The 24,429-nt window shown below is 43.0% G+C and overlaps 1 protein-coding gene across 1 annotated transcript in view; it reads right to left on the reverse strand.

Moving 5' to 3' along the window:
* Positions 1–3,280: 3,280 nt before the first annotated feature.
* Positions 3,281–24,429, reverse strand: part of HDAC4 (histone deacetylase 4) — a gene marked incomplete at its 5' end in the record, with an annotated part of 175,770 nt that continues 154,621 nt past the window's right edge. The window contains 5 exons of the mRNA XM_082484010.1: positions 3,281–4,113; positions 4,627–4,768; positions 6,197–6,281; positions 14,890–15,023; positions 16,714–16,832. Of these exons, the coding sequence (XP_082340136.1) occupies positions 4,074–4,113; positions 4,627–4,768; positions 6,197–6,281; positions 14,890–15,023; positions 16,714–16,832 (520 nt within the window). The 3' untranslated portion in view covers positions 3,281–4,073. The remainder of the gene's footprint in view (positions 4,114–4,626; positions 4,769–6,196; positions 6,282–14,889; positions 15,024–16,713; positions 16,833–24,429) is intronic.

Raw genomic sequence — 24,429 nt, forward strand, 5'->3', positions numbered from 1 at the left:
TATTATTGGTAAATCACAAGTGCTAGATAAACGTCTTTTTTTTTTTCTTCTTAAAATGAGAAATGTTTAAGTAGTCCTTTTTCTTTACTCTTTTTTTTTAACAATAAAAAGCACAATTTCCTATTAAGTTCAGTAAGACGCAAAAAATGTTCCCACTCTCCTTCCTTTGTGTGCAGCTATGTGGGTGCGTGCGTGGGTGCATGTGTGTGTGACAACAACGTCCCAACCTTTAGTCTCCGCAAATGCCACGAGAGGGGGAAAAAAAACAACCCAAAAAAAACCCCAAAACCACAATTTTTTTTTCATTTTCAAAGCTGCCAAGTTTGGCGTGCAAAATCTGTATACAATATAAAGACATGCCAACCTTACAGACCATGCAACCTCAAGGTGTAGGAAACTTAAAAAAATATATTCATATATATTTATATATATATTTATATATATCAATGCCCATAAAAGATGTGGGCCCAAAAAAGTTTACAAAAGGAAGAATGGAATGAATACATGACTGAGACTAATAAAAGGAATGTTTTGTATCGAAAGAAAAAAAACAACCAAACCAACAAAAACCCCAATGATTACTTGTGTACTGCAAACCGGGCCTCACTTCTCTGTAAAGAGGATTTAAAGATGCTCCTTTCTTTCCAAGCAGGTACAAAGGATGCCCTGGGCAGCACTGTGCTGGGATGCAGGAGCATCCCAGGCTCCTGCCCCGCCAGTGCAGCTACCCTAGGGAAAAGTCATCTCAAAGGAAGAAGTTAACAGCTAAAAGGTGAAAAAAGCCCCAGTGAGCCTCAAAACGAGGGCTTTATCCCCTCTCCGCGCCTGCACTGTCCCAGAAGAGCATCCCCACCTCACCTGGGGAGTGGGCGCAGCTGCGAAACAAATCCACATCGCTGGGAGTTTGGAGGAGACAAGCTCCAATGTCTAGGGAAAAATCTTTCCATCCCTGGCAAAAAGCTCAGCAAAATGATGTCTAATGAAGGTGGCATCCTGAGAAGCTCCTCCAAATTTTAAAAAGTAAATGGCTCAGCATGGCCAGCCAGCAGCTCTCAGGAACACAACAATGAAATAAGAAGCTTTGCCATGACCAAGAGGAGAAATACAAAAACCAGCCAGGGAAGAGCTGACAACAGAAAGAATCGTGTAAACGTGGTTACTGCCCACAGCGTGTTCACAGAGAAAGGAAAGTTTAAAGTCAGTCACCAGATTTGGCAGCCAGATTAATTTTAGATCACAGCAGCAAAGTGGTCGGTGTAAAAAAATAAACAAACCACAACATCTCCAGGTACGTCATGCTTTTCATGGGAAGATTATTTTTAGAATATGCTGAGGATGGTCCTACATGACCAAAGCTATTCATGATTTTAACGCGTACTTGGGTTTGCAGAACTCAAATACAGTAGTGTCTGGTTTTAAATTGCATTATAAACCGAGGAATAAAACAAAAGCCTCTTGCATTTGCTCGCACACATGATTATGCTTCAAATTTGTCTTGCGAGCGACTCCTGAATGGAATGAAAACGGCCGCTTCGAGAACTGGAAAAAAATAAGTTACTGGAAGCGACCCTGTCAGTCATCATCATAACAGAGTAAAATAATAATAATAAAAAAAAAGCTACCCTTGGTTGTTGGGACGAGGGGTGTGTGCTATCCTACACTGCTGTAAGAAGGCACGCGTGTCAATCTGGTCTCCTCTAAGCTGCTCAAACTCTTCGTGGCAGGGCTTTGCTGCTTCTCCGACCCACCGTTTGCAGGAGGCGACAGCTGAGGCTGCCGCAGGGCAATGGCCTCCTCGGGGGGAAAAAATACCTTCGGGAAAAGTTCTCCAACCCTACCAGCAACGGGAAGAAGAGGAGAGAAAGAGAGAGAGAAAGAGGACGTGGGAAGGTGTGTGTGCATGTCTGCATGTCCGTCTGTCCGGCGGAGAGAAAAATGCCAGCTGTCCCATGAGCGTCTGACAAGCCTTCCCAATGGCCGGCAGCTACTGCAGCCACCTGTAATCCTTGCTACGATCCGCACGGAGGACAAAGACATCACCCATTGGAATACTACTATGTCGAAGGTAAAAAAACTGCTTATTTTCTTTACATAGCTACTATAACAGAACTGAGGAAATATACAGTAGGCGGTATCATTATACAAAAGAGCCCATCGTGTTCCCTCCTCCTCGATAAAACGCACCCTTTCCAAAAAATAAACTCTGTCAATCTGCCACAGTTCCTTATGCCTGCAGAAAGCTGCTCACTGTACAAAAGACTTAAGAAAAAGGAAAAAAAATAATAAAAAAAAAGGAAATTAATATACAAGCAAGAAAAGTGGGAGGAAAAAAGGTTTAGATGCTATTGCCATTTGGAAACGAAACCTGCCAAATAGAAAATAAATGTCAGAGTCACACAAACAAGGCTTCTTTAGGGTTTTGTGAAATATCGATATAAAAATTAACAGCAAATTCATAGTCTTTGCTATAAAAAACTTTTTTTTTTTTTTGTTAGAAAAGGATCACAACTAAAAACCTTAAATTAAAATACAAATGTTTAGGGTAGTTGCCCAGTGGCTAACGTGTTGGCTTTCTGAAAAACTTTCCAACCTGTCATCTGAAAGTCCTCAAGTTTCAACCTGGATCCTTTTCCAAAAACACCTTTTACGTTCCAATTCGCAAGTCTGTCCCTAGGGAGCTTCCAATGGCTACTGTTACAGTATGCATTTATTACATATATTTTTCTATAAATGCATCATAAATATTTTTATCAATAATTCATAGGAATCCGGTTTCTAAGCTTGGAATATATTTGGAATATACATTATACACACATATATATTTATACCTAACAATTTAAGCAATATCTCATGCTAGTTGCTTTTAATAAAAAGCATTCCAGTCTTAAACCTGCATTTGTGTCTAATACATGCTTCAACAACCAAATTGATAAGTTCAATTACTAGATAATGTAGAAGAGAGAAAACATTTTAAAATTTGTTTTTAAAAATGGTTGAATTTCAAAGACCCAACAGTATTTGCCACTTTCTTGGCAACTACCTTAATTTTTTTTTTTTTTTGAAACAGCAATGAAAGAAAACAAAACAAATCCAAACTTGTAGACAGTTTTTGGAGACGCTCTGTTCAGCTGATGCCTGCTTCCCACCATCATGCCAGCACAGGCCAAAAAGTCTTCCTTCCTGATGGCAGTTCTTGGCTTTCCCAACCAGAGGAAAAATATTCACGAACTGCTGTGTTCTTTGTGTTTGTTTTTTTTGTTGTTGTTGTGTTTTTTGTTTGTTTTTGTGGTTTTTTTTTGTTTGTGGTTTTTTTTTTTTTTTTTTTTTTTTTTACTTAAGGCATTGTTCCTCAAACTTCAGAAAATCCAGCTGCACCAAATCCATCAATTAAAAAAAAAGGCACAAACTCATCTTCAGATGGCTTTGGAGACAATAAAGCCGACTCCATCTGGGCTACCGTTTCCCCCCTTCTCCTTCCCTTTCCTTTAGATGTAAGACAAGTCCCTCTTTCTCTGCCCCTCCCCGTTAAAAGTACACCATCTCCCATTGTTCTGGTTTCGACAAAAATGTCGTTGACTCACAGGCAGGCAAGAGCTATTTAAAAAAATCCAAGAAATGAAACTACAAGATGGGTTGAGTGGTTCAAGCGGAGATTGCTGAATTGTGGGTAATCAAATTGTAAGCACCAGTTTTACGTTAAGGTTTGTTTGTTTTATTTTCATATGTGTTGTTGAATCTTTGATTTTCTTTTTTTTTTTTTTTTTTTTGGCAACTCTGCCAAAGACTTCACGGGCGTCATTCCCCTTTCTGCTCCCAGTGAGGACCAGAGGAAGAGTGCCCAACATGTCAGTCCTTTACTGCTCTTCACCTGCATTTTTCTTTTTCAGCAAATATATACTGTAGACGCATATAGATATGGAGAGATTTTTTCGGTTCCTTTGTTTTACACCTGGTTGTCCTTCTGTATTCTGGAAAAAACCATGACAGGACACAGGAGTAACAAGAGAAAGCTTCTTGGCAGAGCTTCAAGACGAAGACGAACAAACAGGAGAACTCCAGCTCAAAGGTGAGTGCTACAGGGGAGGTTCCTCTTCCATGGGTTCATCATCGGGTCTGAGCAAATTCACAGCCAGGCAGGATGGGGAAGGGATGAAGAGAGAAAAGACGGTTGAGCACAACAGACTTGGACAATTTGTGGTGCTAAGTCTTACACCTTACGTCCCCTTCACCTTCCCACCCACGCAGTAGTGCTCAGCTGGCTCACCTGGAAATAAAACTTGCCACCAAGAAGGGTTTTTAGATAATGTGTTTTCACTTGTGCAATGTTAACATTTTTTTCAGCAAAATCAATTTCCTCTTGCAGTCCAAAACCATGTTCAGCTCCAGTTGGAGCAGAAGAGCGAGGCACAGTGTGCACCTTACTAAGGTCACACACAGAGTTCATGGCACTGGCCGTTCTCCTGCAGCCCAGGAGGTCTTTAGAGAACCCACAGGAGGCAGGAGATGCAGGGAATGTGTGTGCAATGGTTAAAAGGAGAGGATTAACCCAGAAGGCTGCCCACCATGGTTCCTCCTGCCTGGAGGAACTCCAAGATGTGATGATAAATGGGAAGGAAAGCAACTAACCTCTTCTCAGCTGGCTTCACGCCCACCGACAGGGATGCCATGGCTGTTACTGTCTCTGCCTCCTCATTGTCGCACTTCTGTGCCTCAACCAGGGAGTACCCCACTGTGGAGGCATAACGCTGGAGTGAATGCCAATACTTGCCTGGGAAGAGAAGAGGCAATTAGGGCACCTGCACCATAATGGGTCCAGCACCGCGCTCCTGCTTTCCCAGGCCCAACAGATGTCTGAGACCCGCCTGGGGAAGACTCATTACGCCTATACAACATGCAACCTTGATCTACGCTCCCTCTTACTTCAAGGACGGTCTCAAGATCCTAGGGCCGTGGATGAAGCTGCAGGTGGAAGTGGGCTCCTGGGAATGCGGGCCAAGGGAGCCCCAGCTTGCAAGGTGAGGCCAGAGAGACCTCTGTGAGCTATGTGCCATGCTACTGTATTAAAAGACGGTGCTGCTATGCTGCTGTGTCTTGAAAAGCTAGGTTTTAAATCCAAAAGGTACTGAGAGCATTGATAAGGATGCACCTGCACATCCCTTAGGGACACCTAGGATGTCAAACCAGGGCTGAATCGCTATCTGGCAATGAAAGATGCTCATCTGCTTTGGCTAGGGAAAAACGGTGGGAGGGGGAAACTGGATTTTCAAAGGGACAAATGTGCAAGGGGTGCTGGAGGTGAGGATCCAAGCTGCATAGAGGGATACAACATCCCTCTGCCTTCATGAAAGGGGGTACTTAGGTGCTCAAAAAATAACAACATTTCGTTTTTCACTTCAAAACCTATGAAACTTTTAGACCTAAAGAAAAATACGTGAGAGGAAGGGATGCGTTCTAGATTTGGACTGGACATCTGCATTCAGTTCCTAACTGCCATGTTCTTGGTACGCTTTTGTAGGCAAATCACCTAGGACTAAAGAAACAGTCTAAATTGTATTTATTTTTTATGTCTGCAGTTTGCCATGTTAAACATCCTTTTGCAGTGAAAAAAGCACAGAGAAGGCTTCAGAGGGAAAGAATAAAGGACATTCTCTTGGCCCGTGAGCAGGACACACTGAATTTGCTGGTACAAAGAAGCCACAGCAAAAAGCCTGAAAGCAAGAACCTCTACAGTGAGACCAGCAGATGGGGAGGGGGGACCTCTCCTAAATAAACCTACAGTATTAGCAACTTCATCTGTTTAACTTTCATCCCTATCCATTCTTAATTAACAGATGCCCCAACACCCAACAAGATCTATGTTAACTGGAGATACTTGAACTGCTTTTGAAGAGATAAGGGCACACTCTAAAGTCCAGGACAGCCTGTCCTTTACAGAGCTTTTCTAGGTTTTAATACAAATTCCTCCTCAAGCACCAAAGCATTTCCCTGAATAGATTGTTCCCCATGCATCGCTCGATATACTACTGCATGCACAGTAAGACCAGCTTGTGGCTGCACCAATCCAGTTCACAGTGCAGTGACCACCTGTAAAGGAGGATGATGGAACATGGAGTTGCCAGGATGATGGAGAAGTCAGAGGGGTGTCCCACAGGGCAACCCAACAGTGAATCAGCTGGGTGAATGGAGCTATACTCACTGTGTATCTCGATTACTTTCTCCATTGAATGCACCGCATTAGCATTTGCTCTCTGCTGGAAAACCTTTTCTGGAAGAGGGTCAAGCTGGAAAGACAGAGAAACACCAAAGAAATGTTATCTCAAGCTAGAGACCAGGCATTAAACGTGATTTAGCAAGTGGCTCTATTGTATCAAGCCTCCACCCCATTCCCCTGATTTCTATTATCTGCCTTTAGTTAAATATCCAAAATATATAGACTTTCTAGGTGCTGTTGTGATACAGCAGGAGTGCAGCCTCCTCAAGCCTGATGCTCTTCCACATGCAAAATGCTGCAGCTCCACTGGGCTCAGCAGCCACACAGCACAGGGGCTGCCTGCCTGTAGCCACTGATGTAGACTATGAAGAGACAATACTACAGGGCTGCTTTTACAATGGATCTTTATAAGCTATTGCTCAGATCTACACTTTGCAAAGTTTTCACTATTAAAACAAAACAATGTGCAAACAAAAGGGACTTAAGGTAATAGCCATGCTTCTGTTTTTCCTCTAAAGAAATAACAGGGGTGGGTAGCTTTTTAATTCTTCTAAATACCAAAATCTAGTGTATTTATTAACTCTTAACTGAAAAGATCTGTACCCTAAGAGTAAGTAGCCTGATCTTGGTACAGAGAAACAGCAAAACACTGCTTTAAAGCCACACTCAGCATGACTATAACTTCAGTCACCATCAATGCCTCTTACCAGCTGCTGGGCTAGTCTTGCCAGGCAGAGCAGCATTAGATCTGTATGCTAATCTTTTAAAAAAGTTGCCTTAAGTTACAGGTAAGGCTCATAATTAGATATTAAAATTTGGCTCTTTGATGCTGGCTTCTTTCATAGGATCATAGAATGGTTTAGGTTGGAAGGGGCTTTGAAGATCATTGAGTTCCAACCCCCCTGCCATAGGCAGGGACACCTCCCACTAGACCAGGTTGCCCAAAGCGCCATCCAACCTGGCCTTGAACGCGTCCAGGGATGAGGCCTCCACATCTTCCCTGGGCAACCTGTTCCAGTGCCTTACCACCCTCACAGTGAAAAATTTCTTCCTAATATCTAATCTAAATCTACCCTCTTCCAGTTTGAAGCCATTACTCCTTGTCCTATTGCTACACGCCCTTGTAAAAAGTCCCTCCCCAGCTTTCACAGAATCACAGAATAGTCAGGGTTGGAAGGGACCTCTGGAGATCATCTAGTCCAACCCCCCTGCCAGAGCAGGGTCACTTACAACAGGTTGCACAGGACAGCGTCCAGGTGGGTTTTGAATGTCTCCAGAGTGGGAGACTCCACAATCTCTCTGGGCAGCCTGTTCCAGTGCTCCACTACCCTCAAAGTGAAGAAGTTCCTCCTCATGTTAAGATGGAACTTCCTATGTTCAAGCTTGTGCCCATTACCCCTCGTCCTATCAATGGGCACCACTGAAAAAAGACTCCTCCCATCCCTCTGGCATCCTCCCTTTAAGTATTTGAAAGCATTAATAAGATCCCCCCTCATTCTTCTTTTCTCTAGACTAAAGAGACCCAAGTTCCTCAGCCTTTCGTCATATGAAAGATGTTCTAATCCCCTAATCATCTTCATAGCCCTTTGCTGGACCCTCTCCAGCAGATCTCTGTCTTTCTTGAACTGGGGAGCCCAGAACTGGACGCAGTACTCCAGATGCGGCCTCACCAGGGCAGAGTAGAGGGGGAGGATGACCTCCCTCGACCTGCTGGCCACACTCTTTTTGATGCACCCCAGGATGCCATTGGCCCTCTTGGCCGCCAGGGCACATTGCTGGTTCATGGTCATCCTGTTGTCCACCAGGACTCCCAGGTCCTTTTCCACAGAGCTGCTCTCCAGGAGGTCAGCCCCCAACCTGTACTGATGCGTGGGGTTATTCCTCCCCAGATGCAGTACCCTACATTTACCCTTGTTGAATTTCATTAGGTTCCTCTCTGCCCAACTCTCCAGCCTGTCCAGGTCCTTTCCTTTGCTCTTTATACAAAAAGGTGATAGCAAGAACATGCCGCTGGTATTGAGACTTTAAGCTGAAAGATGACACAGAATGCTTCCCAAAAATGTTCAATGTAAATGCACATAACGAGTAGGTATCTTTCTGGGCTTGGCTGCTTTTATGCTGTAAATGCAAATGGTAAATAGATGATTTCTGTTTTGCTTTAACATACATCCCACCCTCACAGAAGCAGTGCTGTCTTTGTTACCAACTGTTAAAAAAAATACATCAAGCCACTAATAACAATTTATGTAACAAGGAACATGGAACAATAAGAGTCTATTCATTTTGCTAAAGAGAGATGAATTAGGAAATGGCACTCTAAAGAAGCTTTTCTAAGTCATTCTCCAGTTATTCCTCTAAGTCCATCTCCACTTACACTTGAGCAAAGCTCTGCAGTGCGGATCTACCTGTAAAAGCCTGTATATGAAACCCATATGGGCAGTATGATGCTGATGGAGTTGCTGGGCAGGACTGTAATGGCCAAGTGCTGGTTTGGATGCAGTTCCCACTAGCAAACCCACACTGCCACCAGGATAGATCACTCCAGTCCGTGGCTCTGAAATAAGCTATTCCGGCAAGGAGGTGGTTTTGCTACCAGAGCTATGTCTCTGTTAGAGGTCTCTGCCGTCCCAGCTGTATCAGTCAGGGAGCACACACCTCTGCCAACTGAGCGGTGCTGGCTAACAGTGGTAGGGTAGACCAATGAGACTGTGCTTTGATCAGTACAGCTGTTTTAAAAAAAAAGAAATGAAATTACTCCTAAAATTCAAGAGCAAGTGTTCAAGAGCAAAAAGCTTCTGCATACCTGAGACTTGCTATATAGAAAACTAACGTCCAAAATAGGTGCACATATTGCTTGTTTTCAGATGCAAGCCCTCCTACCACCAGGAGAGAGTTGCCCTTTCAGTTTGCAGTTGAGAGGTTACAAAACTACCAGGGGATCTAGTTCACTTTTGCATTGGCAGACACATGTATCTAGAGTGGCCGATGGACAATAACTCCAGATCTCCCTTCAGCAATGAAGGACGTTGCCTTTCCCATTTCTTTTTAGAGACATGAAAGCGCTCAGTAGTCAGGGCAGGGGTGTGAGAGTGAGAGCAAGAGAAATGTCCTCTCCTTGCTTGATGGTGTTTCCTCCTGTTTTCTAGGAGATACTTTCCTCTCGCCTGACAGAAAGCTCTGCCCACATCCTTCCCAGCCCCAGCAGCCTTTGGTCAGTACAGAAAAAGAGAAATTCGATCAACACCCTGAAAACTGCATCCTTCTTCGTGGTATTTTTCACCCTGCTCATTCAGGAAGAGGGTGCCACAGAGCAGCAAGACGGGGCTCTTCTGGTGACAGACAACATCAGTAAAGACAACAAGCCTCAAATACCTTCCTTCATCAGGACCATGGGGTCGCATCCCTGGCAAAGTCTGTTCTGCAGTGGGAGCATGTGTGTCCTCTCTCAGAGGAAGGTCCGTGACAGCACTGCTGGAGGGTTGTTTTAGTTTTTATTTGCCACCTTGAGGAGGTGACGACTGTCCTCTGAAAAGCTAAAACTGTCCCCTTGCTCTTTATGAAGTTATTAAACCTTTTCTTGTTGTAGTTATGATGCTTGCTTCGATTCCCACTGGACAAGAAACTTGGACTCAAAACCAACCAATAGTTATTAGTTTGTTGTGTTGCTGTTTGTTTTTTTTTTTTTTTTTTTTTTTTTTTTTTCTCTCGGAAAAGCCAGCGAAAACCCAAAGATATATTCATGTGGCTCCTGCCATCCTTTGGAAACAGCAGCAGCACAGTAATATTGCGCAGGCATGGCTCCAACAGCAGGCAGGAGTTAGGGCTGCCTCCCTCTGTGGCACCAGCATGCCTCCCCAGGAAAGTAGATAGATCTGCAGTGCAGATCTTCCAATTTATTCAAAAACAAATAGTAAAAAATAATTCAAAATTATAAAAAAGTCTTCCAAGTGAAGAAGATGGCATTATTTGCTTTCAAGAGGTAACACTGGAAAATATTGGTTTCCTCTGGCACAGCAGGTGCTTGGTAGGTAAGGATGTCCAGCAGAGCAGCTCTATTTGGCTCACGTACATGGCCAAGAGCTTGGATTTGATTCACATGAGCTCAAGACATCTCACAACCAACTAAATACTCAAGAAAAAACATTCAGCAGAGCTATTGATCTCCAAGCCCATCTTTTTTCTTTCTCCCCCAATCCCTCCCCCTGCACCCAGTTCTCCTCAAAGAACATGAGCAGACCTCCAGGGTTGGGTATCTAAACCAAGATATGTCAATTGTGTCTGAAAATAGCGGTCAAGTCCCATCCAGGGATACTCCCCAGCAAAGACGCAGCCACAGTTTAATAGTTAAAAAGATCTACAGCAAAGCTTAACTGTAACTTCTGTTCAAAGCCAAGAGAAGCTCCAGCCAAGAGATCTGCTCTTGCGACCAGATGGCAGCCATTTGATAGGTACTTCATGAGGACTAGAAATTGCTCCATTCCAGATTTAATAATTACAGATTGCACTTTTTATAAATTCTCCACTCTAAAAATAATTCTGGCCCAAACTGGCTTCTGTATAACATTAAGTGAAGGCAAAAGTAATTCCTGGACAAATCTTTAAGTATGAGCTTTCTAACACCTTTTGGTTGATATTGATATAAAGCACACAACATCAGGCAGCCCAGCCACATGTGTGCACACACATTCACAGATAAATCGTTTCCATTGCATGCTCCTCCTCCTGAAATAACATTCACAGACAACAGCCTCACCCATCGCTTTCCCGGGCCTCTGGGCATTAGGAAACTAATTTTAAGCAACTCCTTATTATGACCTTCTTGTTTATTTGAGATGTCCGGAGTCTGACACTGGACACACCTCTGCCACTTCTGTGTGAAAAATGAGAAAGCATTTGTAGCAACAACAGGCAGCACTGTGAGTGCTGCTCAGCTCCAGGACCAGTTCTCACAGCACATGCCTCCAGGCTCACATCCCCCAGCAAGTGCCTCCCATCTCTGTCCCTGCTGCTACCATGCCCTGCTCCAGGCATGGTCCTGGCATGGGTCCTAGCCTGGGGCAGCGAATGCTATGGATGCCCTGGAGCTTGAATAGCAGCATCACTCCCTGGGAACAGACAGTTCACAGATGGCATTTGCCATGGGGGAGAAGTTGGTTTGAAGAGTAAAGGCTGGTGATGCCCATGATGCAGTAAGCAGCTTTACACAGTTGCTGCCTCCTCTGCCCTCCAGCGCTGCTGGCACACTGCTCTCAGGGGGTGTTTTGAGTAATGGAAGAAGCATGGTGGCTTTCTGGTCTAAATTATCATCATCATATCTTCCCTGCATCATGCTTGCCTTTGATTTTTCAACTGAAGTTGTGTTAGTTTTGCACAACTAAATTTTTAACTAAAGCAACGTATGTGCATTTTCAAGCAACCTCACCCAGCACTAACTCATTTCACATTAAAATAATCTGCTGCAAAGCTAAGGCTCTGTTTTAATTTCCTGGACAGTTGGGAACAAGCCGGCTCTTGCCTTTACATAAAGCTTTTTCCAAAGTGGGAGTTTTAATCTCTGCCGGTGAATGCAGACACTTTGGAGACTGGCACTGTTCCCCTAATTTCCTACCATTTCCCCATGTAACTTCGGCACCACTCTTCAGCGAGCAAACCTCCCTGCAGCCAGTCAATGGCCGCAGCTGGTTGTCCACGTGCACGCATGCAAAATTGTCTAACACACTGTATATCAAACTTCATCAAAGGGCCGTGGGACAAAGCAACAGCAGTTCCCTCCAACTTTCTTGCATTAAAAAGATTTTATAACAGACCTTGATAAAACTAGTGTTTCCTGCTTTTTGATGTGCAAGTCAGAGAACATTATCATGATATCTGCACAGTCTTATAGCCCACCTAGAGAAAGTGAGAACAGGTCCATCTTTAAGTATTTTAAAGCGCCTTATAGCTGTCCTGACTCAGTGGTTAAAAAAAAATATGTTTTTTTACCTTTAAGGATCAATATTCACTCTGCTAAATGAAACCACTCAGACAGTTGACAACATCCAAGCTATCGTTGAGTGCTGAGTTCTCCCCAACGCCTCACACTTCCAAACACGTTCGTGGCTTGGATTAACTGCTTATTTATTGCATGCAGATCCTCACATCACATTGTGGTCACCCGCCTGCAATCGTAGGAGCACGTTAAGCAAGAGGAATGACATCCTTCATGCGTCATTTCCTCTGTCTCCCCTTCAAAGTGCATCCTGCCACCAGAGCCAACTACACCCAAAAGTGGATGGAGCTAGAGGAATTGTCCGTGGTGACAACAGTGCCATCAGCTGTCAGTTTACAAGAGATGGGTGCTGCAATAAAAACTCCATTGCTTCCATGCTGATGTAGCAGCTGGCTTCTGAATTTTCATATGTCCCGAGGGCTGAGCACAGGTTGGCATGCTGGATCGGTTACCCATGCTGAGAGCCTTATCAGAACTGCCTGGCCAAGCACAAGGAGTGGATGCTCTCTGGATGCTTGGAGATGGGATGCTGGATGATTGAAGCAGATGCTTTTGATGAATCCCAGCTGTTTTATCTTTTGGACTGTTTAGTGAGGTTTCCCTAAGCACTGTTGTCCTTTGAATGGAGTGTGGATACTACAAGACAGAGCACTTCTCCAAAAGGCTGGAAGTCAAACAGCTGATCTGCACCTCCATGCAGATCCAAGCTCCCCACTCCAAATTCCCAGACCTGAGAAAGGCTGATGGTCACTGAACCGCAGCTGTAAGTCAGAACAAGTCTGCTTATGGTGACTCACCACCATCCCCAGAAGTCAGCTCCCACTGGAGGCAGACCCAGAGCTGCAATACTGCTTGGCTTCTCTTTGGTTTGGTGCTGCACTTTCAGATGTTGACCACATGTCCTCCCTTGGCTCCTGCACCAAGGGGTTCTTCAGCAAAGGGTGGTGATGAGAGACCTTGGTTGTGCTCTCCAAGGCAGGTGAAAGCTTTAGGAGGAACACTTCTTTCACCATCTGACATGCAGGCAGATTTCTCTCCTTGTGACAGACAACTGCCTTCAGAAATCTGCTTGATCAGAGGTCATCTCAGCAGGCTCCTTGTGTCCTTTTGAGATATGCTCATTTCCACAAGGTACTGAGGGCAATCTCTTAATTAAAGAGGCAGCCTAAAAACATTCAAACACACTAGCCAAGGCATTAATTCTGCCCAAGGTTTCACACCTACCCCCAGCTTCAAACCAGTGTGGTTGCTTTCCCCCAAGGCTGAAATTTAGTTACATGTAGCCTAAGGAATCACACTGCGCTGTTGTTTTAATTCATGCTATCAACCCTCAATGATTTTTTTGAACAGCTCCAGAGCCCATGCTACACAGGACACCTGCAGCAGATACTGAGTGGGGATGGTTCCTGAGACTGCAGGCTGAGCAAGGACCTGCTTCTCTGAGCGAGGTGGAAAATTGATGCAACGCACTTTTGCAGTCTACTGTACCCATCCAAGGGTCAACCATTTGGATTGTGTGTGGAGAACAGCAGTCCAAAAAACCAGAATCATAGAATCGGTTAGATTGGAAAGGACCTTTAAGATCATCAAGTCCAACTGTTAACCTAGCACTGCCAAGTGCACTGCTAAACCATGTCCCTAAGCACTGCATGAAAAAAGTAAGACCAATGAACCAGAAGGGAGGCTTGACCCAAACTAACCAGTTACTCATACTCAAAAGCCTGCAAATTACACAGAAAAATGCCTCTTGAACAGGAGTGTATGCAACGGTACAGACCTAGCAGATGCACCAAGAGCCCCAGTCTGGGATTTCACTGCCGATAACTGATTTCTGTATTTCCTTGCTGCCGTATTTTTGCAGTACATGACCGTGAACTCCCCAAGCCCAAAGACCTGTCAAACGGCACCACTCTGAACTTTTTAATTATCAACCACATTGGAAGAAATGTAGGTGTGAGCTGCCTGTTTGGTGCCAGCTACAGCGGATGCTGCTGGCTAGGCTGCATCAAGGAGGATGGGCACAGGGAATCTAAATCATTTCTTCCTTAATCCCACTGACACTAAAAGTGTGTGAGTGTGTGAAAGGCAGAAAAGCAGAAGTATCTGAAGTTTCCTCTGTAGGAAAATACCCTGACCTCCCCAGAACCCAAACCCAAGATTTCCCTGGTGCACTTCTCTGTCTTGCTCTTATCTTGCAATCACATACCCTGGCCTTTCCGTCTGACTTCTGTCATACGGCTGACGCTTTTCCAACACACCAATGTGCAGAAGATAGAAAATACAACATCAAGTGAAAAATACAATTGAAAACAACGACAAGCAAGCTGCTGCACGCAGTAGGTACAGACTGTAGTACTTAAAGAGGGCGTCTGCAAAGAGACAGGAATGCTTGGACAATGACTTCAGAAAGAAACTAAATGAATTAGTTATTTTCCAAAGAGTACAAACCAAACTATTTGGATAAAAAAATAAACCCAAATTAAATTCTTAGCTATTACAAGCCTTATGATACAGATTGCCAAATACAGGTAGTTTTTAAACAAATAAAGCATGCTCTCTTTAAATCAAGGTGTGTAAAAAGGACCCAATTCAATGATAAAAATTTGGCAGATTAACTGTTTTGGAGGATGAGAAGCCCAAATTCAAGGAGAGAGGAGGTTGCGGCCCCTGGTTTTGCCTGTCTCTGTACCTCGTTTCCCAGCAAAGCAGAAACACACGCTTCCGAGGCATCGCAAATGGCGGTCAGGTCGTGGCCTCCTTCAAGGGCCAGGACGACGCGACCTCCGGCCAGGCCCATCAGCTGCTTCGTCAGGTACCCAAAGCCTGTAAGGAGGGAAAAGAGGAAATGCAGAAGGGCAAAGGTTGCGGCTGGAATCAGACTCCTGGCAAAGGATCAAAGAATTATAGAAAGGAATTACATCACATTAAAAAACCACAAGGGATCTGAAAGGACTCAACGCGTAATATAAGCCAGGTTGGATTTTAATGCGTTCGCTGCAGAATTCCAGCCATGGATCCCCCCTGGACCAACTCAGCCGCGTGTGCTGCAGGACGGATCCATATCTCCCCAACAAGAGCTTCGCTGGAGTTTGTCCCAGGTGAGAGGCACCGCCATCCTCACTTCCACCCCTCAGTGCCCTGAATTAAATATAGCAGCGAGTATCTCCTTTAGAAAGAAGGAAGGAGGGTGGAAAGAGGCAGCTTTTTGCCCTGCTTTGGAAGATGCAAAGTCAGAGCAGTCATGGGGGAGGCATGGGCGAAGGGAGGAGGAAATCAGTAAAATTGCTGCCGGTGCTTTCAGTTGCGATAGCAGCATCGCAGTGCCCCAGAGATATTTGACATCTAGTTCTTAACAGACGTTTCTTCCTGTATATAATGTGCTATAAAAATTCCTGGGGCACCCGGGACTTTGATCATATTACACACAATACATTTCTACCCTTTAAACAAAACAGAACCAAGCTGTGAGGATTTAAAAAACATGTCCTCAAAGCAACGTTCCCCCTCAAAAAAAAAAAAAAAAAAAAAAAAAAAAAAAAATCCAAACAAAAGAAAATCCAGGGCATTTTTACCCTTTCCATGCTCCTTGTTTTCTGTTTTGCAGTGACCCCCATGAGCACTTTGGCAAACTGACAAATTAACAGCCAGATAAAAAGATTCACGCCTGAGCTCATAACCGTTTCGCAAGTAGCAGAGCATGGGAAATTCAACAAGCAGGTAAACAAGACCTTCTCATTACAAAGCGTTTCTGGATATCTTAAATAACTTGTCTCTTGTAAATCTATTTCACTTTATTATTATATAAAGTTTATAGGTTCAGCTACCTTACAAGGTTCTGAAGTTCACTGTAGAGAATAAGTTCCTGGCTGAAACAAACTCTTAAAAAATAATAATGAAAGCCTTTTGCACGAAAAACTGTCTTCGCGATTGACTTGAATGAAACAGTGCCAGATAAACCCAGCATAACCAAGGGGAGGGGAAGGGATTTCAGTGCATCTCCTGTGCAATGCAAAACTTCACATATCCAAAGCAAAAAGGAGGTTCTTATGCCCCCATGTAATTGCTTCAAAGGTGGAGAACAAAAATATTCAGTTCAAATTTTTAATAAGGTACCCTGGAGAAAGAAACTGGCATTCAGAGCAAGGTACACATCTGGCGTTGCCTCTTCCTACAATTTTGCACTAAAACAAGCATAACTCTAATCCAGCAGCTGTCTTCTGCAGAGATGTCACTACAAACCAATTGATAACTTCCTTACATAATTTATTTGCACCCAAAATTGAAACATGCAATGCTTCTAGAAAACGAGGGCTTCAGCCAGACCAAAATATATACAGTGCAGTGACAAAACACATGAAAATTCACAGAAACATGCTGAAAAGTTTGCCATTGAAAAGAAAGATCTAAAGATAGACCCCAAAATGTAAAACCTGCAAATACTGTACTTTAGTCCCTAGGACAGCAACAATTTATACCAGTTTCAGATATTGGCTCTTGTAAATCCACAACTTACATTTTGCTGATAGATTATATCCTCCAAGAGGTGTGGGATGGCCTTCCACTGCATCGAAACCAGATGACACCAGCACAACATCTGGGGCAAATTCATTGGCAATGGGCATTACTACCGTTCTGCAACAAAAATTTAACAATGGCAGATGTGTTACTTTGGCTCTTGAACAAATGCAGGAACACTTAAACCACATTGAACAAACCCATTATAAAACCTCGTACTACTATGCCACAGTAACGAAGTCCATCTCCTATTTTCTTACAAGGTGAGAGCCTGGCTGGCTGAACACCTTGCGCTGCCACAAAGTACAGTTTTAAATTCAATCTCATGTTAGTTTTTTTCAATGAGATCTATTATTTCCTCCATCAACAGCCTCATGTTTTGACCTGGAAACTAAGTTGTCATATACACGGAAAAACTTCTTTACGGTGAGGGTGACAGAGCACTGGCACAGGCTGCCCAGGGAGGTTGTGGAGTCCCCTTCCCTGGAGATTTCCAAGACCCGCCTGGATGCAGTCCTGAGTAATGTGCTCTAGGCAATCCTGCTTTAGCAGGGGAGTTGGACTAGATGATCTCTAGAGGTCCCTTCCAACTCTGATAATTCTGTGATTCTGTGATATGTTGTGTTTCCCATTTGTGATCATATCTTGCTTTACATACAGGGCACAAGGGGATAAGGAGAAAATAACAGAGCATCCAGTACAGGCTGCAAAACCTGGAAAACCTGCCCGATGGCAACCTCAGTCTGTGGCACTTGTCTTCATGTTCTCCTTTGAAATACCTCCTTTAGCCTTTGCAGCATCTGCAAAGCTATTTATTTTTTTCCCTGCTGCACTTCTCATTTACCATAATGAAAGGCTAGAGATGTCACATGGGGCAAAAAGCTCTAATATGCAAATATCCCACCCAAATACACCTCTCCGAACTCTGGTTCCCCATCCTCTGACATTTTGTTTGCAAGAAAATAGACTGAATTGCTTAGCATTCATAAACTACTGCCTATTCAGGCCAGTATTTAAATGAAACAAGAGTTCTGTGTCTGTGGTTCCTCAGCAAAAGGCCTTTTCCCTCCATTTTCTCTCTTCAATCTACTCAATTTCTGTTCAGAACCTATATGAGGTTGCAAACACCCCATTTCCCGCGTCAAGATGCTAACTAAGCAATACTGGAAGGTTGAGCAGAGAGCAAGTAATTGCTTCGTCGTCTAACAGCTCCAGCACAAACATGGCAGAACTGAAATTACAGCAAGGAAAAAAAGTCAAAGCAATGGAACTTCTTAATCAATATGATGCAGACACCCACAATCTTTTCTGATTAAGAAAGCCCATTGCAAGCCCTCTTGGATGAACACCTTTTTGTGCCTTCAGTTCACACCAGGGTACCCACATGCACGGGCTTGAAAGTTGTTTTGAATTCTTCAATTGGGCACTGCAGGAAATGGTGGAAGAGTGAGGAGATGCACAGAGGGTTGTAAATCTCCATCTCAAGGCCCTTTATATAGAGTAATATTTTCCAAATTATGTTTTTTTTCCATTATAAATGTACTCACGGAATCTTGGATGTATCCCTAGGGCAACCTGACCGATGCTGCCCCTGGCTGGTACTGAAGACAATAGTATTTCCCCATTTCCCCATCCAAGGAACAGCTACACGCAAGGTTAACGTTCTAAAGCATGAATTGAAGTTATTCATATACCAAAGCATGAACCTGTAGATGTCTTTGCATACATGTGAACTTCACTTTTATTGAGTATAGTCATTATGTGACGCGCCAAAAACCAGAAAGAGCCCAGAAAGGTCTGTTTAGTGCTGAGATTGCTCAAGTGCTATCAAGACACCCATAAAAATGGACCTCTCGCTACAACGATGTTAAACAGCTACAAGACATCTGCTAGCATCAGCAACTTGTATTAGCTGCAACGCCGATCTGAGGTCATGCCATTTTGCCTTCCACAGAGTTTATTTTTAATAGAATATGAAGATCTACCATGCAATGATCTACTTCCAGTGTTGGTAAAACCCATCAAGTAGTTTCCATTGCCACTACTGAGCAGGCAGGCACATCACAGGTCTGGTCAAGGCACTCAGACACCAAGTAGTCCAAAAAAAAAAAGCAAATAAGCAAACGCACACTTTAATTTTTTGCCAACTAATTGCCACAGTAACCTAACAGCCTCCTGCACTCTTCCCACCTGCCAGTCTCTGCACACAGACACAGAAACCTATGCAAAAAAGATCTTATTTCCTTTTAATTCTTATAAAATGCAAAAGAGGAATTTTAATTTTTTCCCTCAAACAAGGTGATTGCCATATACATTTTGTCCTCAGGGAGATGATTACATAAAGAACACAAAATCACACCATTTTTGCTGAGGACTTTACAATTGACAAAAATCTGTTCAGTGAAACCCACAGACATTTTAAGTAGAAACCAACCTCCTTCACAAAGGACTAAAGTAGCAGTTTTGAAGCAAGTGCACGTGGCAGAGTTGTTTTTTTTTTTTTTTTCCCCTGAGCTTTGAAGTACTGCTGAGCTCTTTAATTTCTAACTGAAGGAAAACTGCTGAAATAATCAGACTTTTTTCCCCCCAAAGTTATGGGGGAGTTGCTAATACCTCAACTGATGTATGGGACAACAATAAGCTGGTTGCAGAGCAAGCCCAAACCTGCACCCCTAAGTTGTGGGCATTGTAGGTCAGCACCAAGCAACCCCGAATTGGTAACAATTTCTTGGCTATGGGACAGCTCATCCACTGATGCCCAAGCATGAATGCACCAGAGGAACAGGGACAGCCAGTAGGCACTGAGATGGTGTTGGTGATGCTTGGCGGAAGGTCCCAGTGTGGTGACAGCGGTTCAAAGATACCCTCTAGTGGCACAGCCACTAGCCGCACAGGGGGTTAACCATGAACCCTGTCTGCATAAATTTTAGGAGAGAAAAAGCAGCAGTTGCTGTTTAAAAGTAAATCAGTTGGTATTTGACGATAGTTAGAAGTCATCATTTTGAGGACGTCCAGAGTTTTCTCTAGTGCAGGACGGGGTGACCTTACAGCCATAACTGGTTACCCCAGCAAGTACCTTACACTCTGAGCAATTATTAGTGGTGCTCTATATACACGGTAAAGTTTTATCAGGTCCCTCAGGGTTTTAAAAAACATACGTTGCAGGTCCCCTGGCTCCCCTGTCTGAGAGGAGCCAGGAGGACAGATGGACAGTCTGTTACCCATGGGATGGGCGCTGAGTGCCCATCCCAGACAGAGGCTGCCCGGGAACTATGTGTGTTCAGGGGCTGCCAGAGGAGAAGTGCAAGATGACAGGGTGTCAGAATAAATAAGCTAATGATGCTTTTGGTACCCTGACCATCAGAAACCCATCCAAACTGAAGAACACTCTCAAATCCAGACTTGAACGCTTTCCTTTACCTGTGACTCCTACCCAAACTTTCCTGGGCTGCTCTTTCTTCTGACTTTCTCCTAATTCCAGTATTACACCAGTACTCCAAAACTGTGGTCCCACCTCTATTTGTTGCTTACCACATACGTAAGCAGCTATATCTTTGACCATAAAACTTGATCCACGAGGACCAAAGCTCTCCTGCCTCTCAGCACTCCCTCCCTCCGTTTTTCCCATTTCAATTGTGTCAAAAAAAAAAAAAAAAAGGAAAGAAAAAAGAAAAAGAGAAAATTTAAGACACAAGCAAATGAACTGCTTTCAAGCAGTGTATTTCTGAGATTTCATCTGTGGGCAGTATTTCAGGCACATCTAACCCAGTCCCTTGGTTTTTAGTTTTTCTTGTGCACAGATGAAAACAGCCTCTTTGCTCAGTTCCATTACAGTAAAGCTAAGTCCCCAAATAAAAGCAACAATTAAACTGCAAACAACCCTATGGCTTTGCTCTGGTGATGATACTATAAAAAAGCCAGAAATTTAAATACTATCAAGAAGTTAAGCAATTTTGTCTGGAACTGGGTTTTTTAACTAATGGCTAAGGTGGCTGTAGTTATTTACCAAGGAATGAAAGGGTTTGTAACACTGAATATTCATTCAAGCTATGTACCATTTTTTAAAATACAAGGATTACTTTTAAATTTCCTACATTTTAGAGAGTTGTTTTGCTTGCTTAAAATAAAGTAAGTCCTTTTACTTGACTCTGATTATAACTAAGCTGAATGGCTGTGCATTAGTCAATACTGATGGCTGCAAACAGTAAAAATTACTGATCATGTTCTGCAATCAATTGGGGGAGAAAAAAATTACGATTTTATATATTATTCAGTCTTCTGGAAAATATTTTTAGTCTGTTACTAGCCAATTCACCAATTAAACACCTAATAAATGACAGGCAGATTAAAAAATCCTACAGAGGATTTTTTTTAAATGCTCAATTGCAGCGAGCAAATTGGTGAAACTTCGAAGGCTGAGCACTTTTTTAGAGACTCTTTTTCCTGCTCTTGGCTATGTATCTATCTATCTACCTATCTATCTCAAAAACATTATCTGCTGCTTCTAAGGCAGACTCGGGTCTTTGTTTCTCCAAGCAGCCATCTCCACGGTCATTTACTATGTCAAAAGGGATTAGTAGTTTGGGGACAAAATCAGCATCGGGAGGGCATGAAATCTCACACACAGAAACAACGATTCCAGGCAAAACATGACCAATTTCCCCAGCCCCACCATCCCTTACTCCCTCCTGTAATGGTTTATGGATCGAAGGAAAAAGCAAAATCCCCCCACAACTGGCTCCTGAACTCCTTTAACACTTTCTCAGAAAGGCAGGAGGAAGGACCTTTCAAACACAGTCCTGGCTTTTGCTTCTGGTTTAGGTGTTTTAAATAAAAATAAAACTAACACAGAATCAAGCTGTATATGGAATTATAATTGTGGAAGAGACCTCTGTCCCGGTAGGGAAAGAAAAATAATAATAAAAAAAAAATCATATGAGACTACACAACTGCTAGAATCATCAGGAAAACTCTTACAGTAAATTCAGAGGAAAACTCCTGTGGATAATACACCTTAATTTCACTAAGTAATTGCTGTTCTCATGTAATAAGAAACTAGCCACAGCCTTTGCATTTTTTCTGCAGGTCCCTTAGCCAGGTTTGCACACTCTGCTTTTTAAAACATCATGAGGATTCGTAGAAGCAAACATGATTTCTGCTTGTATAACAAGTTAGGTAACTACAGACTCCAATAAAAAAAAAAAAAAAACAACCAACACTTTTTTTTTTTCTCTTTTTTTTTTTTTTTTTTTCCTTCAGCAATGAATACCAATAACATTTTGATGAGTTAGGGACTTCTAAAATTATATGCCCTGCATTTTTTGCATTAGAGTTTAATACATTTCTGCCTAATCTGTGAAATCTGTATTGCCCAAATACTTTGGCGGTGAGTTCAGCCGTGGGACCTTCGCCCAGCGAACGGTCAGCTAAATTACAATGTCATGCTGTCTCAGGCAGGCAGAGCTGCCGCTACGATGGGGTGGAGGCACGCCAAGCTCACAGCAAACTCCCCAAATCCCTTCTGCACTTCTTATTAGTGACCGGGGCGACTCCACCCTGCGCCCCCCCGCCCCCCCCCAAAAAAATACAGCAATCATGATATCACCCCAACCTCGAGATGGGGCAGCTGGTGATTTCAGCCCTCGGTTATGAAGACAATAAGTGACAAAGTGCACGGCACGGCAAGGCTGCTCTCCGCTTTGCATTTTTAACTCTTGTTCTCACTTTTGAAATGGCTTGGTGTTATTAGTAAACATTGAGAGGTCAGGCTATCCTGTCCAACTCAATGCTGTACTGCAAGTAGGGGGAAGCCAATATTCATAGAAGAAATTCTCAGTAGAAAAATCATTGATGCAAGTTACCATCCTTTCTTCAAAAAGAGGAAAACGACACTGAAACAGGTTTTCAGTGCGGGGATGATAGGTTTCATTGGGATTTATTTATTCACTCATCGGAAGAATAATTTATGAGGATGATTATCTCAGTTATTATTTCATTAGAGCACACGCTTTTATCAAATCCATACACCAGCTCATCCTGAAATAGAACAAAAAAAAAAAAAAAGCATGTTGCTTATTTTTCTTCCGCTCGTTTTACATAGAGAGAGGGCTTTCTTCCCTAAAAGCAGACAAGTATGTGAAGAGTTAAGGCTTAAAAAAAAAAAAAAAAAAAAAAAAAAAGATGAAAAAGTATATCAGTATCTTTGCCTAGCTCAAAGGATTTCCACTGATTCCTCTACAGACTTCAAAGCCTCACAGTTTGGCATTTGGACTGGTTTGAATTAAAGCTCAGTTCTCCACTGTGAGTTTCCAAGTTCATGGTGAAAATGCCTGCTGCTTCTGGAGTTCATTATGGCCAATTTTCTTATCTTTTCTTCATCTTAGGTTTGATCCCCAGCAAATGCAACGTGGCATTCGATGGGGTGGAATAACAAGGTGCTGCCTTGAAGGCATGCATTGTCTCAAGGGGCTAACGCAAGAAAAGAAAAAAAAAAAAGGATATATGACCTATTCCCTTCACTTTCTAACTCTCGGGGGACCATAAATTGCAAACTTCAAAGAGTTATTTTACATTAAAATCAATAGAAAGATTCAGGGGGAAAAAATGTTTTTCAGAGAAGCTGCTTAAGATTTAAAAAGGTCACTTGATAATGTATTATCATGACCAAACTTGGCATAAGATTAAAAAAAAAAGCCGCCAATTTAACTTATTGACTGAAGGTGTGCACATGGGGCAGACTATGGGAGGTGCTACCTAAGAGGATGAGTCACAGTGTCCCTTGGCTTCCCAAAATCCCAGAAAAATAAGGACTCTGACTAGCTTCAAAATATGTTCCCCAAATAGCTGCAGTTTCTGGGCAAAAAGACACCAGTACTTATTAAGGAACAGCTGGCAAAGGTCTTACTGTGCAGACTGAGCAATTTTCCAGGAGCCTTGAAACTCAATTAATATTTAATAGCAAGTATGTCACTCCATCGCGAGCTACAGGCTCTCTTTATAATGAAGAGATCAGTCTTGTTGACTGCTGGGATAAACAGACTTCCACTTTGGAGGAAAGTGCTGCCTTCCTGTAACAGGAATGAAACACTGAGAAAAATGACAGTTATTTGACTAGATGTTATTTTAAATTGTACACATTCTGTGAAGGCTTTTTAACATCAGTCTGAAGAGTAAAAGCTCTTTTTGCTCAGTATAACAGAATACAAAGATGTGCACAGGGAAGAACAGAAAACAATGCTCCCAGATTTAATATTATTTCATGAAGGTGATATTCCATCTGCCTGTCACCAGAAATTAGCATCCCATGTTTTGGCAAGTGTGTGTCTCCCTGAATTTATGCAGGGTGGTCGCCAGAAGTCCACTGAATCTGATTTAAGGACAGAAAACCACTTCAACCCATAATTGCTAAAAAAGATGGCAGTTGGAGAGGATGGACCAACAGCACGGGGGAGGCAAGCGGTGGAACAGTACAGCCTCTAAGAAAAATAAAGCCTATATATCTAGCAGGTCAGAGAATTATATTCATTCTCCTGGACAGCGTATCATAAAGGAAAGTGTGGTCTCACACTGGCCTCTATTCACTACTGTATCACTTACAAGTTCTCCTCTACCCAGAGATCCACTTTCATTTCAATCTTGTTATTCTGTTGCTTCCATAGTTAATTTTAATCTTTTCCTTCTCTTGTTCGCTGCAGCTCTAGGAGGCAAAGGCATC

The sequence above is a fragment of the Vanellus vanellus genome (assembly GCF_965231255.1).
Source record: "Vanellus vanellus genome assembly, chromosome: 5".
NCBI lineage: Eukaryota > Metazoa > Chordata > Aves > Charadriiformes > Charadriidae > Vanellus > Vanellus vanellus.